Raw genomic sequence first — 17450 nt, forward strand, 5'->3', positions numbered from 1 at the left:
AATGAGTAATGTCAAAGCTAACTGCAAAAAAAGTGAAAAAGCAGGATGATTTCTTTTTTTTTCCCCCACCAAGTCAATATTAGCGATTTTGCTTGTTAAATTTTTGAGATGAGTAGGTCTCTGTACAAACAGGTATTTTGATATCTTGCCAGAATGTTATTTTCGTACATTTGTACTAGAGTAGACATGTAGTTGTAATTCAGTGCAGTAGATAATGTCCAAAATTTAGTCATGTACAGGGGGTCTGTAAGAACATTGGAGTGTCTAGCAGCCGACCTGGGGGAATTTCGCAAAGAATTTAAGTCAATCTTAGAAGTTAGTTTAACTCAATTATGGTATGCCATTGGTTTCCTGTTCAGTTTTATCAGCCAATCGGAATCCACTTCAGATTATCAAAATTTACAGAAAAATTTACGTCAGTTAACAGTGTATTTTACTTTGTCTATTAATAGCTACATGAAAGGCTAAAAAAAGAAGAAAATTATCATTTCCTTTGACAAGATTATGATTAGAGTACCACTAATGACATACAAAGTATGGCATAAATTTTAAGTTGATCTTAACTTTTACTATCGATTTAAATTCTTTGTGACACAAACCTGACTGCATTTCTCTCACTAAATTTGAAAAGGATCCTCAAATGAAGGGCTGCAAACAAATTTCAAAGACTGACAGGAACTTGGATCACATCAACATCCAATTCAGTTGATCTTAACTTTTAATATCGATTTAAATTCTTTGTGACACAAACCTGACTGCATTTCTCTCACTAAATTTGAAAAGGATCCTCAAATGAAGGGCTGCAAACAAATTTCAAAGACTGACAGGAACTTGGATCACATCAACATCCAATTCAGTTGATCTTAACTTTTAATATCGATTTAAATTCTTTGTGACACAAACCTGACTGCATTTCTCTCACTAAATTTGAAAAGGATCCTCAAATGAAGGGCTGCAAACAAATTTCAAAGACTGACAGGAACTTGGATCACATCAACATCCAATTCACACCTTCCTTCACCAAGCATGACATCAACAGCTTACAGTCCAAATGGAAGAAAAAAAATCCACAGCATTGAAGTGTACCTAAATAAGACACGATTCAGTCAAGCTGCCACATTTACTCTCAATCCAGTCATGTTGGTTTATGATAGGATACAATGTATATCCAGGGCTCAACACTAACCTTTTCTTCTCCGGAGGCCTATCTGAGCCACGAACATCTTTAAATCTTAAATTTTGGTGGCCTGAAAAAGACATGTAATGGCCTGAAATAAAAGGAAATATAACGATCCCCATTGAACATAAGTGCCGTATCGGGCCACCAAAATGTAGCCTTTTTGGAAATTTGGTGGCCCGACATCAATTTTGAGGGGCCCCGGGCCACTGCTAATGTCAAACTGTGATATCCGAATGTAGCTTTTCATGAAGTGATTTTACTTGTAACTCAAATCACAGCCACACACTTTGTGGACCCACAACCAAATCATTGACTCTGTACAAAAGAAGCATCACTCATGAAGGCATTGTGTTTTCATGGCATGTTTATTCCATAATTACAATGTCACTGGGCGACCAAAACCTTCACAGTCCAGAGGAAAAATGAGATGCAATGCCCCCCAACCAGATAACCCAACGAAGACACCACACTCCCACACTCCCATCCATCCAGACCTAACGGTAGGACTTCTGGTAGCGGGCACGGGGTCCCGGACCACCGAATTTCTTGGGCTCGCAGCGCCTGGGGTCGGCGACCAGGAGAGATCGGTCGTACTGGATGAGGATGTCCTTGATCTCTTTCTTTGAAGCCTCGTCAACGTCTGAATGGAAGACAACAGAAATGGTAGCAATTAGTGATCAAAAAAGATAATGATACCCAAGGGAGGTTTTCCACCGTATAAACCTGTCAAAATTTCCTTTTACTGTCTTCTATGTAGAAGAAAAAAACAAGCTCCGTAATGCTGGCACATTTGCTAAAAATGTGTCATTGAACACCACAAGACAGACTTTACTGCAAACAATGCGTAGTTTCACTTCCTGATATTTTGCTTTGTAATGTTTGGACAGTCTGACCGCAAATTTCTCAAAAACTTACCACCGAAACTTCCGGCGAAACTTCATGTATGCACTTGGGAAGTTCCCTCACTTCCTGCAAGACTACACAAAGTTTTGTGTAGTGTGGCCAGGCACAGCTGACTCTTCAAGAAGTTTGCCTCTTGATTACATCAATTTCATGCTGTTGACTCACACAACACATTTTTTTTTTTCCTGTTGCATGCTTGCATTATTTATATTCAAGTACGGCACACTGTTTTTGGCCATGAGGAGCATGCACGCCAGAGACCAAAACCATGGGTAGTTTTGCATTGCTCAAACAACATGGAACACTGTCAGTGATGTGATCATGTCCTCAAACGAAGGGAAGTAATCAGAATAGTAAACTATTCATCTATAAAGATGCTTTATTTCACAAAGCAATAATGGAAACTAAGGGAGGAAAATTCTACAACTCTAAGGTTGCAAAGTCTTATTCCCCATGTACAATTGTATCAGTAATAGCATACACGAAACTATTCTGTGACTTGCAAACACAAATACATGCATTATGACAATTTGTATGAAATTCCTGCAATTATCAATGTACTGCAGGAACATTACTACAGGAACATGCTACCTTTTTCACATCTCTTCTTTTCTCATTTGCACTACAGACAAAGATTTACAAATCTCAAAAGAATCTTTGATTTATTTTATACATGTAGCTTTTCACAAATTCCATGCTCAAAAACAATACCTAATCAAAGCAGAACAACACTCCCAGTGCAGCAACCATTCAACATTAACAGTTCTGTCACATTCTAATCTCAGTACTTACAATCACCAGAATACACAAACTCCCATTCCCCATGAGGCATAATCAACTTGATGTCAAATAAATAATAGAGTAAATCTGAGAAGTTGCACATGACTCACATTTCTGGTAGTATGCCACAAGAGACTTGGAGATGGCTTGCCTGATGGCTACAAACAGGAAGGAAGAGAAAAATCAAGATTAACCAGGGCTCGACACTAACTTTATTTTTCGGTGGCCCGATGGGGCCACCAAAATCATCAATTTCAAATTTTTGGTGGCCCGAGAGAAAAATTTGGTGGCCCGAAAAAAAAAAAAAAACATTGATAAAAGCCCATTTTGTTTTTAATAAGTCGCACACTCACTGCATGTATTTATGCATTTCCGGCGCAAAAAGTTACGAATTTACTGACACACTTTTCAAAAGATTTGCCCTTTTCTGAAATTTGGTGGCCCGACTTTCATTTTTGGTGGCCCTGGGTCACCGGGCCACCGTTAGTGTTGAGCCCTGTTAACCCTTTTTGTGCCAGGGACTTAGACAATGTGTACAATGCTATTGTGTTTCCCTGTGCTTATTAACACTCAGAACATACAAATGGTTAAAAACACTGACTATATATTCATTTCAAATTGAGGTATGGTATGCTACAGATTGACAGTCGTTCTGCTTTCTGAATGTACCAGGGTTCGAAATTGGCGATGGTCCGCTGGCCATTGGCCACCCAAAATCACGTCGGACTAGCCAAAAATCATAAAATTCTGAAGTTACTAGTCCGTCTGGATAACCAAAATATTGCTTCAGTGTCAAAATTGATTCTAAGTAGTCCGCCTGGCTAGTTAAAAAAAAAGTTAAGTGCGACCCCTTGAATCACCCTTCATAAAATCACTCCCAAAGTGGCAATTAAAAACAAAAATCCCAAGATACAGCGGACTCCCGTTATGACCAAGTCCTTGGGACCATCACTTTTCTTTCGTTTTAACCAAACAATCAAACGATTACAAATATAGAACAGATGATGTTGCCGTCTGAATTTCTACTTTGGTGTAGCCAGAATTTCGTTATAACAGTGTTTGTTATAATGGGAGTGCACTTAAAAATCTTTATGAAATCCGGACATAGGGAGTTCCCATTGTACAGTGCACTCCCGTTATAACGAAATGCTCGGGACCGGCAGTTTTCTTTCGTTATAACGAAATTTCGTTATAACCAAACAAATACAATATATAACGAAAACAAGGAAACCACGGATATACATCACATTCTGCTTGCTGAATACTCATCATACACTGGAAAGCTATGTGAAATGGGATGGGATTATTGTATTACAATATTATACGCAAGTTCCCCTCAGAAACTGTGCTTGACACAAGGAGAGAACACACAGTGATGTGAAGCGTTCGCCCGTGTAGAGACGCTATAAATGCTTGTTCCGCTACGTATTTTCGAAAGCTGTTCACATTTCGTTATAACGGAGCACATTTCTTTTGTTTTTCTTTGTCAGTGGCGCTCGGAAAAGACTTCGTTATAACGGAAATTTCGCTATAACCGTGTTCGTTATAAACAAATTTTGTACCATAGACTTTAATGGTGTCAATTTTGGGACCAGAAGTTTTACTTCGTTATAACGAAATTTCGTTATAACCGTGTTCGTTGTAACGGGAGTGCACTGTATACAAAGTTCTCACTGCTGCATAGTGTGCTACAATGTAGGAGATCCGGAAAATGCTGCTAGACATACTGTATATATTCACACTAAACAGATTTGTTTGGAGCCAATATTGGCCCTACTTTTGAAATCCAGTGCAGCTGTATTTAAACTGTATATTACAATAAATAAAAATTAAAGCCCTTCTACATGAGACAGGGATAATTCTGAGGGGTTTGGATTTTTTTTTTCTTTAAACTAGGTATAGGAAATAAATATTTTCAGATTATTTTGATATATGGAAATAGCAAGATATGTTAAGACTTCAGACGGGTTGATAAAAAGGAATTCAGATTTAAATCTACAGAATATCCTGTCTGAATAGAATTGACCCTTTTTTCAAAAGCACATTCTAAAACTACTAATCATTGTTTTCGTCATTTAAAATTTCAAAGCAAAGGTACAGTACACAACTCTCGTATCATACTGGGCTACTGTGAAAAATGTTACACCTTCCTGTGAAATATCACAACAAGTGTGATGTCAATACTCCTTTGATTCAGGTTTGCCACATCAAAGAAGATTATTGTCACATGGTCAATTCCATGGAAAGGTTGCATTTTATGAAAATCAAACTATTGAGTATAGATGATTAATGAAGCTTAATCAGATGATCTGGTATTGTTTACTCAAAGCAGCCTTTCACAACGGATATTTTGATACCTCATTTGTGAACATCGGTGAACGTGGAGTGGAGTTATGTCCGCAAAACCTTCATTTTTCTTGAAAATTGCCAATTTTTGCAGAATTTATGTATCATTTCTGATACACTATTATGACCATAATACAGCTTGTGTAATTCTCAGATGGCTTATTTTCTGAATGTTCTTTGGTCATAGATTGGTGTTATGATGTTCTAGAACTTGTTCCGGCATCAGTAAATATTATTCCCTCAATCTCAAAATGTGGTAGTTGATAGCGTCCCATAAGTCACGTTTTTGTGTCCCATCAGTCACGCTGGTTTTCCCTATCCTGCTACTTTACCAATGAGTAGATATTCATACCACTTGGCTCAAGGTAAGCACCAACCCTTTGCTACATTCAGGAAAGAAAATATCTTTCCAGAGACTCTGTGTGTAAGAATATTTCAGAACTTACTTTCCCATGTGAAAAACGGTGGCCCTCAAATGTCCCATAAGTCACGACAGCAATTTTTCGTTGCTGTACGTAGTGCAATGATACTTTTCAAACTAAGTATGGTGTTTTCATAAACTGTGATATGATGGATCTAACCATGAACTGAGAAAAATGCATTTGATGCAATTTTTTTCTCAAAATACTGGTTTGAAATTGCCGAAAATTGTCACTTTGTCCCATAAGTCACAATGGAATTGACCACATGCAAACTTGTAAGACTGATGTAAAATGTGACTCATCTGATGACAAAAAAACACAAAATTTGCAACCTAGAATAATAGCAGTTATTGAAGCAGAGGTACAACCAATCAGCTCCAACACCTAAAGCTGTTACAACTTGGAATCATTTTAACTCTGATGAATGCAAATACAGTATAGCCTGTGTTCACACTGGTTTCAATATTCTTGAATAAAAATCCTTATGATGGCTTTCCTTCTATATCCCTGTATGAAGAGAAAGAATACTTAACTTGTAAAAACTTGCGAGACAAATTATGCCTTCGCGTAGAAATATTATGCGCGTGCAACATGGTGGGTTTGAACAATTATCCCTTCTGGTTTCTGCAGTGTAGACACTGCTTGATCTTTGAATGTACAGTGTAAGGGGGGGGGGGGTCAAATGTGACTGGTCAGAAGACATCTTTTGCTGTGAATATCAAGAACAAAATACTGTACAGCAAAATATTTTCATGGCATGGAATGGTCATAAATTGGAATGGACAGCATTCAGTGCATATAGTGTAGAAAAAAAAAATTATGTGCATTCTAATTTTGCAAATCTTGGGTCTTGTGAAATCTTTGAAATTATAAATGCATGCGAACATTCCTCATTTTTAGTAGAGGCTAGGTCAGACAACGAGAGCGCTCCACTCACCATAGATCTGAGCAACACGTCCTCCTCCCTTGACTCGCACACGGATGTCGACACCAGCAAAACGTTCCTTGCCAAGGAGCAGCACTGGTTCCATCAGCTACACAGAGAAGTCAAGTTGATAGAAGCCATCAGCGTATAGATGTGCATGCATACAAATGTAATGCATTTTAAGAGTATCATTAGGTATGATTGAACATAGGAAATATAACATACAATATTTATGATCAAATACAAATTTTTCCTAATTTCAAAACTTGAACACAAAATAATTTAATTCTACATGTTCAATTTCACAGGGTGCTTAATTTCAGTCCTTTCTTTAGGGCCAACCATCTACAGGGATGCCAAGTTCGAAAAATTTTTATGAGTGAGATTTTCACGACTCAACGTCTCGGCGCGCGCATGTGCTCGCGAGCTAGAGTGTGGGAGGGGTTAGTACGGAGCTTTTTAGATTTTTAGCTCTTAATGGTGCGATCAGGAGCAACTTAAGTGACTATTCTTTACTTATTTTGAAAGACATAAGGGAAATATACCTTCAATTGCAACTATCACTTAAATCCTTTGAGCTATGCTCATTGTTAATAGGCCCAAGTTGCAGATTTCACCCAATGCGTGAGAAAAATGGGTGCCATGCGTGAGATCGTGAGACGGACCCTAAATGCTCGAGTCTCACGCAGAATGCGTGAGACTTGGTAGCTCTGCATCTATGGAGGGCTGAGTCAAAGGGTTGAGGTTACACACTGTGTTTGAAAAGTTCCCAGTAAAGCAGTTCAAAACTTGTCAAACTGAGACTATGAAGAAAAAAGGGGAAAAAAAACTCACCTGAATACAGATGAGATAGACCCATGTAATTTTGATTTGGCCAGGCTTTTAGAGAATGGACCTTTGCAAGCACAGTACAGAACTCAATGAAAACAACAAATCAATAACCTATGCTTCAACTTTAGAAACAGGAATTCAACTAGTCTCAGAGTAGGAGAAAAGGTGTCCAGTTAAGGATTGTTTACAAGTTTCCATACAAATTGCCCTTTGCAAAATCAACATTCATACAGATATATGTTAATTACGCAAGTCTGACATGAGAACATACATTTGTAAATCATATCATGCTGATTATGACCTTTGACCTACCTTGTACTGAAGTGCTTGAGGCTCCACTAGGTCCAGGGGATGGCCGTTGACCTTGAGAAGTCCATTGCCCTGCTTGCAGTGAGCCACAGCAGTAGCAGTTTTCTGGGTGAAAAGATCAAATGCAAGACTCAAGAGTTCAGATATGTGCTGGTACTGCAGGTTTTGCTCACCAAGAACAGTCCGCTGTATGCCTGGAAGAACGCAAACTCACACAATTGTAGGTGCGCCCGAAGAACATTGACAGCACTCAATGGGCACATTTTACTCATGGGCCATGGGCCTTGCCAGCGTTTGCGTCATTCTTTCGGGAACATCGTGAGTTGTCCATATGCATGCATTTAATATCTAACTTCTGAAATTTCATCAATTATTAAAAAAACAAAATATGCTACTTAAACCTGGTCCTGGCATGATCAAGCATGATGAGAATACAAACATTTCTGGGAAAGACTTTCTTTGGTTTTTTTTTCTGCTGAAAGCATTTGTCTTGAATGCTTTGATACAAACATACACCCAGAGACAGAAGTAGAAGCAATGCAATAAAAAGGAACCATGCAGGGTTCCCTTCATTTTTATTTTGTTTTAAACGTGGGAGAGCTACAAGAGTCTATTGGACTGCCTCTGGTTCTTTATTTTCATGTCAGACCGATGAACATACCAACCACAACCAGGACAAAAGTCATGTCATGTCACAGACCCGTATACGGCCGTAAAACCCCATCTACAATAGTACTAGGTCTAACCGAAAAACGAATCTTTCATTCAGTTCACAATTTGATTGTTTAAAAAAAAAAAAAAAAATCCATCAATATGTGTTGAAGTTATAAAAACTTAAAAAAGCAGATTTTATGAAGACACACTGTTAAATTTTTACACTGCACTAACACTAGACTAGTATCAATAGAAGTAGACTGGAAGTACAATTTGTTGGCCCGACCCGAGAGAATGTCTAACGGTCGTTAGAGAAGTTTAGAACACAACATCCACTTTCATACGAAGTGATAGGCAACAATTTATCAAATTTTCATGTATTTTACAAGACACAGTAGAAGGGCTACACATGTTGCGCTTCAGGGTCTAAACAAGCGCGAGCCAGCAATACTACTAGAAAATCTATAGTGCCATAACATGTGGCCTTTGTTTTGTCGACGAGAACAGGGCCCCGTCTTTAAGTTTTATGCACTTGTCAATGTAATGACGCACCTCACTACCCCCGGACATGGGTGCGTCATGGTCATTTTTTGACTGACCACACGGGGTTTTTGACGGACACCACAGTCACTTTTTTGACGGACATAACGCTGCAAGTGACGAACACCACAGTCACTTTTTTGACGGACAACACGTTGAAAGTGACGCACACCTCGGTCACTTTTGTGACGGACATCCTTGGTACATTTGACGCACCCCCGTAAATACTGAAACGATTTTTGCATACGTTTTATTCAAGCAATTTCATTTTCTTTTGGTTCGTACACATAATTTGTAAAAGTTTCGGCAAGTTTCCCTTACCATGTAAGCACCGTGTAAGGGAACATTGTAATGTGTAAACGGTTGTAACAGATTCGCCGAGAGAGGGCGGAAAAGGGATCGAAAGATGGCGACAGTCAACGGAGGACTTACGTTGACGTTTGGGTACCGAAGACCGAATTAAAAGTGTTCGAAAGGCAATTCCCTGTCTGGTTCTAGTGTCATTCCCTGTTGTGCAAAGTTGTCCCCTTTCAGTGGCGTAGTCGGCAGGATCTTTGTTCTATGGGAATGTAGAATTCTAAGGGTTTTAGCCTGTTTGTGGTGAGTCAGTTCCGAGACTGTAGAATTGAATGTACCGTAGGTGTATGTACTTCGTTACACCGTATCACTTGAGTATTGTATGCCGCCGCGCCGGTGTGTGCACGTTCAATACGACGCTGCATTAACGGATAGCGATCTTGTCGCATGGATCGTATGCGTACATAGGAGATGTGCGCATCCAGATGAGTGCAGTTGTATTGCTCATTGAAACATGAAGTGTTCATAAATACAAATAATATTGACGGTAGCTGTTGAGATATTATTAAAAGCATAAGACAGATAGGATTTTGTGTGTGCTGACTAAATTGTAAATTAACTAAAGGAAAAATTATTAGTTATTTATAAATGTCAGTCTGAAGTGGAGTTGGTTGGTTATACTTGGTATTTAAACTTCTAGTTGGCCTAGATTTCATTTGTTTTGGGGGTTAGTTAATACCAATGATTTGTGGTTGGTGGCTGTTCCTGGCGTGTACACACTTATGTTGATTCATGGTTTGGCACATGTTGCCTTTTAGGGTTTAGGATTCTGATACATGTACATGGTGTGTGTACACAGAGTTGTAGTTCAGTACAATATCAACACACATTTAAAAAAAAAAAAAAAAAAAAAAAAAAAAAAAAAGAAGCTACCAAACGATACAGGTGCATAAACTGTACAGAAGTCAATGTTTTGCGGTAGTGCAGAAGTACCAGGGTACATTATAGTCGCAAGGTACTGTTAATTTTCAGACACACATAGTATGCCGCTATGTAAATTTTTGTATCATTCTCTCGTCACAGTGATTTCGGCTTGTGTTTTTGGCTTACTTTGTAGTGTTGCATGTCTATGAGGTTGTTCTATTCTGTTCTTAGTGTATAGACTTTGTTTAGAAGACGTTCTCCTCTTTGCTCATGGTGTTACATGAATGTTAAAATTCCCATAGGGTAATTTGAGGAGGGGGAGTGTAAGGGAACATTGTAATGTGTAAACGGTTGTAACAGATTCGCCGAGAGAGGGCGGAAAAGGGATCGAAAGATGGCGACAGTCAACGGAGGACTTACGTTGACGTTTGGGTACCGAAGACCGAATTAAAAGTGTTCGAAAGGCAATTCCCTGTCTGGTTCTAGTGTCATTCCCTGTTGTGCAAAGTTGTCCCCTTTCAACCGTATTGTCATTCACCGTACATCACGCTGCTGCTACGATATTCCGAACAGTAGTATGTATGCTGTGCATGCAATCCATACATGACAATCACATGTTCCCATGTGTGCAGAATGCGCTGCGTGTGCGCGGCCATTGCTAGTGCGGTGGATGCATACTGCTGCAGCGCAGCTAAGTACACACCACGCCACGGCATTCATATTCCCGCTCGAGTACTGCGTAACTACAGCCTAGTCGCGGTACGTAGAGATCTTATTCGCACAGCTAACAGCGTCGCGCGCGCGCGCGTCTGGCCAGCTGGTCGGGCTATCACGCGATCGAGCAGAAAATAGCATGCGGCAGGCAGTTCTGCTGCCGTTTCGACAGGAAAGATTGAACTAAGTTGTTACATCGCTGAACAGTCCCTGGTTTGAGATTGAGCATGCATGATTTCATGGGTTTGTTGGAGGGAAAATGTAAGGGGAAAGGGTGGCTTTTAAATTCTTTGCTTGCCAGATTCTGGCAAGCATTTTTTCCTCTTATTCCAAAACGCTTCCCGACTTTGATTTTCACTTGCCGCGGGAAAGCGCTCACTGTAATTTCACTCGCGGTACGTGTATCCGGGACCGGTAGCGTGCAAAAATGCGTGCAGTTTTCCATAGCCAAGTAACGTACCATGACGCACTCCATGGTTCAAAATAATGCGTGTTATTTTCCATAGCCAAGTGACGTACCATGACGCACCCCTCGGTCAAAATTTTGACCGACATTGATGGGATTTTGACGCACCCCTCGGTCAACAATTTGACGGACAAAGCTGGTAAAATGACGAACACCTGGGTCACAAATTTGACGGACCAAACGAGGAAATGACGCACCCATGTCCGGGGGTAGTGGGGTGAGTCATTACATTGACAAGTGCATTACTAGTAGTCCATGGTTAGGCCTGAATTCACGAAGGTGGTACTGTAAAAGTGGAAATTTTCGCGGTGTTCAAATTTTCCCGCATTTCGCACAACCAGAAACTAGCGCGAAAATAAAAGCACGCGGATATTTTTGCTTGCCATATGTGCCTGTGCGTGATGTCTTGATTCCGCGGAATTAAAAACACGCGAAACTCTTCCGACCCGGCCAATCGCGAAAAATTTATAGTCACGCGAAAATATCCACTTTTACAGTACTGCACTGGTACAAACGCAGTCCGCGAAACCCGCTCATGAGGACCGCTCCCGCGTACGAGGACTGCCCCGCCTCATGAGGACCGCCCCCCCTACTCATGAGGACCGCCCCCATGCCTCATGAGGCCCGGGGGGAACGCCTCATGAGGCCCCCCTATTCATTTCTATTCATCTCACATCTGACGTATAAATTGTCGCAACTTTGCACGGTGATTTTTTGTTACACACACATGTCCACTATCCATGATGAAAAGAAGAAAAAATCCTATCTGTTTTTTTTTTCAAAAATCGAGTTATAATCAACCGATGCAGAGCGCCCATTAAAACACACGTGTTTTAATGGGCGCTCTGCATCGGTTGATTAAAACTCGATTTTTGAAAAAAAAAACAGATAGGATTTTTTCTTCTTTTCATCATGGATAGTGGACATGTGTGTGTAACAAAAACACGTGTTTTAATGGGCGCTCTGCATCGGTTGATTAAAACTCGATTTTTGAAAAAAAAAACAGATAGGATTTTTTCTTCTTGTCATCATGGATAGTGGACATGTGTGTGTATGAAACAAAAAATCACCGTGCAAAGTTGCGACAATTTATACGTCAGATGTGAGATGAATAGAAATGAATAGGGGGGCCTCATGAGGCGTTCCCCTCGGGCCTCATGAGGCATGGGGGCGGGCCTCATGAGGCATGGGGGCGGTCCTCATGAGGCGGGGGGGCGGTCCTCATGAGGCGGGGCAGTCCTCGTACACGGGAGCGGTCCTCATGAGCGGGTTTCCCGGACTGAAACGAAACCATGGTTTACCATGGACAAAAACCATGGAGCGCCAAGTGTCGCATGGAATATTTCGTTACAGAATCAGTCATTTCGTCGATTAGGTCTAGATGATTATTTTGTAACGAAATGACATTTTGTAACTAATAATAAATGAACATTTCGTAAGTGAAACAGTGAAACGGTCATTTTGTCAACGAAATGGCCAATTTTCATGATTTTGCAACGAAATATTCCATGCGACATGCGACACTTGGCGCTCCATGATTTTTGTCCATGGTTTAACCATGATGGTTTCATTTGTACCACTTTCGTGAATTCGGGCCATTAATAGGTATAACATTGATTAGGGTCTAGACTAAGTTAAATTAAAGGGAACATAAACCCAAAGAGCAATGTGGATCGAGTAAAAGCAGTAACATTAGTAGAACACATCAGTGAAAGTTTGAGGAAAATCGGACAATCGATGCAATAGTTATGAATTTCTAAAGTTTTGGTGCTGGAACCGCTGGATGAGGAGACTACTAGAGGTTATGACGTATGAGTGGACAATAATATAAAGAAAATATAAAAGGAATTCCACAAAAATTCACTTTTCTAGCAAAATGAAAGAGTACTTGACTAGCCGCTCTTAGAAAGCAGGGGGAATAAGTGCTACCCCTAACATATGTCAGTATCAAGTTGATGGAGTATGTAATTTTCATGAAAAATGAATTTTTATTGAATTCCCTTTATATTTTCTTTATATTGTAGTCCACTCATACGTCATAACCTCTAGTAGTCTCCTTACCCAGCAGTTCCAACGCCAAAACTTTAAAAATTCATAACTTTTGCATCGATTGCCCAATTTTCCTCAAACTTTCACTGATGTGTTCTACTAATATTACTGCTTTCACTCAATCCACATTGCTCTTTGGGTTTACGTTCCCTTTAAGACTTGTGATTGATTCAAATCAATCTCAATGAATGCAAATCCATCTTATTCTTAGATTACAAAAAGAAAAGGTATTAATCAAGACGCAGAAATGCAATCAATCAATCACAGGTTGCGATTGATTGCAGCTTTCAAGAGATTTGTGATTGATTGACTTCAATTCTATCACAAGTTTTCATAAGACAGGGGCAAGTGCCCTGCTGAGCTGCGAGAGCGCGGAGCTCGAGCTCGAGCGAGCCGCGAGCGAGCGGTGCGGAGCTCTCTTTTGTAATCTTGCCTACATCAAATCATACACGTGGGGCTATTAAAAGAAGTGAAATGAGTACCTTCCTTCCGAACACTTGCACGGACTGAAGTGGCGTTCTCTCTTTTTCTGCCATTTTTCTGAAATAAAAACAAAATGACAAATTGAGGTGTACACAATTAAAACCTTCACAACCATGTAATTTAATTTCAATAGAGAAAAATGTGTTAATATGCTCATTTTTAGTCATCATGTCACATACGTTCCCTCATATTCGTTTACCTTGCACTATGGTCGACCTCGAAAAGGAAGTTGAACGGGTTTCACATAGTGAGGTCACGCACGTTACACGCACTGGATTGTAGATTCTGATTGTGCCACAATACATTTTAGTTAGTATGCATTTTGGTCAATTATTGCACATTTTAGTCATAATGAGCCATTTAAGGGTACATCGTCGTAATATGGTAGCACAATAACTTGTATTCAATGGTCTGTAACCCTTCATTACGCAAAATAAGCAAAATATATCAATCAAATGGTGCTGTCGTCGCAGATGCTCAGGTACTAGCAGACTACACGCTGATTCTTATTCTGTGGTTGTCAACCCGCTCCGCAGACTCAACGTGGGATACCGTAGGAGTTTGATAGGATACAACAATTTAATTTTTCAATTTTTTCAATTCAATTTTATTAGTTCAATTCCACCAAGAAAACAAATTACAGAAATTGTAATATTGGGTGAAGACAAGAAATCAATGATTACACAAACATGACAGATAGCTAAAAAGAGTTAACATATACATGAGGTGGAAAAGATATAGGAGTCCTGCTGAGAAGCAAAGCTTGTAAATTGCAGAAACTCCTCTTTACAGATACAAAAAAAAAAAACCACCAGATACACAAGACTGGAAAATTCAGCCTGAAAAACTATGTACAATATATACATACAATATGCGAAAATGAAATGATGATTGTGGGGGGGGGGGGGGGGGGGAGAGAAAGACCAACACTCTCCCAAAATAACTTTCCTCCGCCATGGACAGACTGGGTGTAGATTAGTATATACTTTATGATTTGTATATTTCATTAACTATGAACGAATCTTTCCCGTGTGTGTCTTAAGCAACTTTTTTTTTGCATTCAAATATATGAAAGAAAAAACAAGTAGAAACAAACCAGCAAAAGTGACATTAGTCGTTTTATATGTTAGCAAAACCATGCTACATCTCAAAATGAAGAATCTATTGCTCAATGTTTAAAGTGAAAGATGCTCTCATTCTGCACAGAAACATAAGTGTTTAACCTTTTTCTTTTCTTTTCTTCTGCTTTTTTTTTTTTTTTGCTTTTTAATAGGGTTTATATTAGCGTGTGTGTAGGCCTAATGGTTGTGCGAGTATATTAATTTTAGTCCGCTTGGCGCAGCTCACAAGCAGTGGCACTGAATTACTGTCCCATGAGTTATAGGGCCTACACTGTAAAAACATCGGTGTTAGATTTAACACCACGGGTGTTAAATCTAACACCGATCAAACTTCAATAAAGGACCACACCCACAGGTGTTAAAAATGCACTGTGATGGTGTTGAAAAGTGTTCACCTGACACTTCGTGGTGTTAATTTGACACTGTACCTGGTGTTATTTTGACACTGTACTGGTGTTAATTCAAAAATGACACCACATGGTGTTGATTTGATATTTGCTGGTGTTGATATCAATGGTTTAACACCCGTCCAGCTTCAATAAGGGACCACATCAGCTGGTGATACTTTGGTGTAAATTTATTTTCACATTTTTTCAAAAATCTAGTATTTTAATGTAAAATTCTTGATTGTCGTGTTTAAATCAAAAATCAACAAGAAGTGCAGTTACTAAGAAACTCTTCAAAAAACAGTTTACAATTTGGAAATGACACCCGTAGGTGTTAATTTAACACCATAAATGAGCACCGAAATAACACCAGCTCGGTGTTCACTATTTAACACCGGACTTTTTGCAGTGTATATGTACACGCAGGCTCACTTTGAGCAGGGAGGTGTTTTGTCTCACCTCCCTGCTTTGAGTGGTATCTGTAGTATTAAGTCTGGTCTTAAACATATCAGTAAGAAACTTTTTTACATCATATACTGAGGAGGCCTTTATGGCTAATGTAATGCATGACTGCGATATTGACGATGTTGTATAGGAGCTTCCCTAATTTTCTGGAGACCTATTAGTGAGCGATGGATTGGGGGTCCATGGCTCGCATCAATGCTCGCCATCTCATAGGATTGTCAAGTTCGTATCCTGTACCCGGTAACTATTTCTTACTTTTCTTCGATCTTATCGAAACGTTGACAGCTTGATTGTTAATCTTTTCTCAAGCTAGGCATAGAATGATATCAGTTTTTCCCGTTCGATTTTCATTCATTCAAAGAATGAAAATTTTCACTTTTCTATAGGCCTACGTATCGTGATAAAAATTTCTTAATTGAGTTACCTCCTTCGGAAAGTAGGGGGACTTTTACACTTAATTGTTGTAAGTCAGTATGAAGGGAGAAGGAAATGTGTAAGTTTTCAAATATGCTGAGTAGTCTTATGGATTCTCTTTCATAGGGCCTAATGTCCACGGTGTATACGTGCGTGACGAATACGAACTATGTCTTCTTATCCAACGATGGCGTCATCAGAAGTTGGTTTTCAACGGATTTGTCTCTTCCTCAAACTATGCATTTTACTATTATAGGCCTACATTTAGTCAACCCTTTACATTATACACACGAATGCATACAAATAAAGCAGCCACCTATTATACCACAGGATATGCGGCCTGTGACCAATACCATACCACCTCCCCTCCCCGCCCCCCCCCCAAAAAAAATGGTAAAGACCCTGTCTGTAGCAATTCACCCACACCTGTTTATAACGGTCACCCGTTTTCCGTCTCCCTAGGGTGGCCACTTCACTAGAGATTTGAGTGTAAGCCTATAAATATACATATTCTCACAAACACAATCTTTTGTTTCATATGGTAAAAAAAAAGGAGAGAGAACCCCCCCCCCCCAAAAAAAAAGAAAAAAAAGAAGAAGAACTGAGAAAGTACAGTTAGTATTCTACTATACGTCCAGATTGACAGACACACAGATAGAAAATTTGTTTCTTTTTTGTGGGTTTTTTTTTGTGTTTTGTTGTTGTTGTTGTTGTTGTTGTTGTTGTTGTTTTTTGGTTGTTGTTTTTTTTATGGGGAGGGGTACCCAGTACTTTATAAATCTACTGAATCAGCATTTGTGTAGTAAAGTCATGTCGGAAATTGATTCACTAAACTCAATAATGGTGTGTGATATCACAAGACGTCACATCCGGAGCTGCGCGACATAACTTTCATCAAACGCGAGTTCTGTGGTACACACCCACGAGTTCGAGTCGCCAGTTATCCACTGTGCTGACTGACCCGATGATGACGAGCACCATGCAAAGTCACATGATTACAGGATTGTTTACACACGTAACACAACCACTACAGAAAGTCGCGAGCTCGAGTTCACATTTGGGATCCAGTGACACAACCGGTAGCCACTTGCGAGAAACCAAATGAGATCATCTCTCCCGCCCGTTAACATGTAAGTAGACCGTTGACATTAATCATAGATTAAATCTTCCGTATCTCGTCGTTGTATAGAAGGACGTCTCACAAAAATTCGCGGTAAAGTTGAAAGTATTGTTGCTAAATG

The 17450-nt window shown here is 39.6% G+C and overlaps 1 protein-coding gene across 1 annotated transcript; it reads right to left on the reverse strand.

Moving 5' to 3' along the window:
• Positions 1–1534: 1534 nt before the first annotated feature.
• LOC139733490 (small ribosomal subunit protein uS9-like) lies at positions 1535–14042 on the reverse strand. The gene is made up of 6 exons (XM_071644301.1): positions 14023–14042; positions 13823–13880; positions 7700–7801; positions 6569–6665; positions 2974–3021; positions 1535–1820 (listed from the first exon to the last, which is right to left on the reverse strand). The coding sequence occupies exons 2-6, from the start codon at positions 13874–13876 to the stop codon at positions 1675–1677; spliced, it is 447 nt and encodes a 148-aa protein (XP_071500402.1). The 5' UTR covers positions 13877–13880; positions 14023–14042; the 3' UTR covers positions 1535–1674.
• Positions 14043–17450: the final 3408 nt, after the last annotated feature.

This window comes from Diadema antillarum, unplaced genomic scaffold, assembly GCF_040938485.1.
Source record: "Diadema antillarum isolate AM-2024a unplaced genomic scaffold, OU_Dant_1.0 seq00000481_RagTag, whole genome shotgun sequence".
Lineage (NCBI taxonomy): Eukaryota > Metazoa > Echinodermata > Echinoidea > Diadematoida > Diadematidae > Diadema > Diadema antillarum.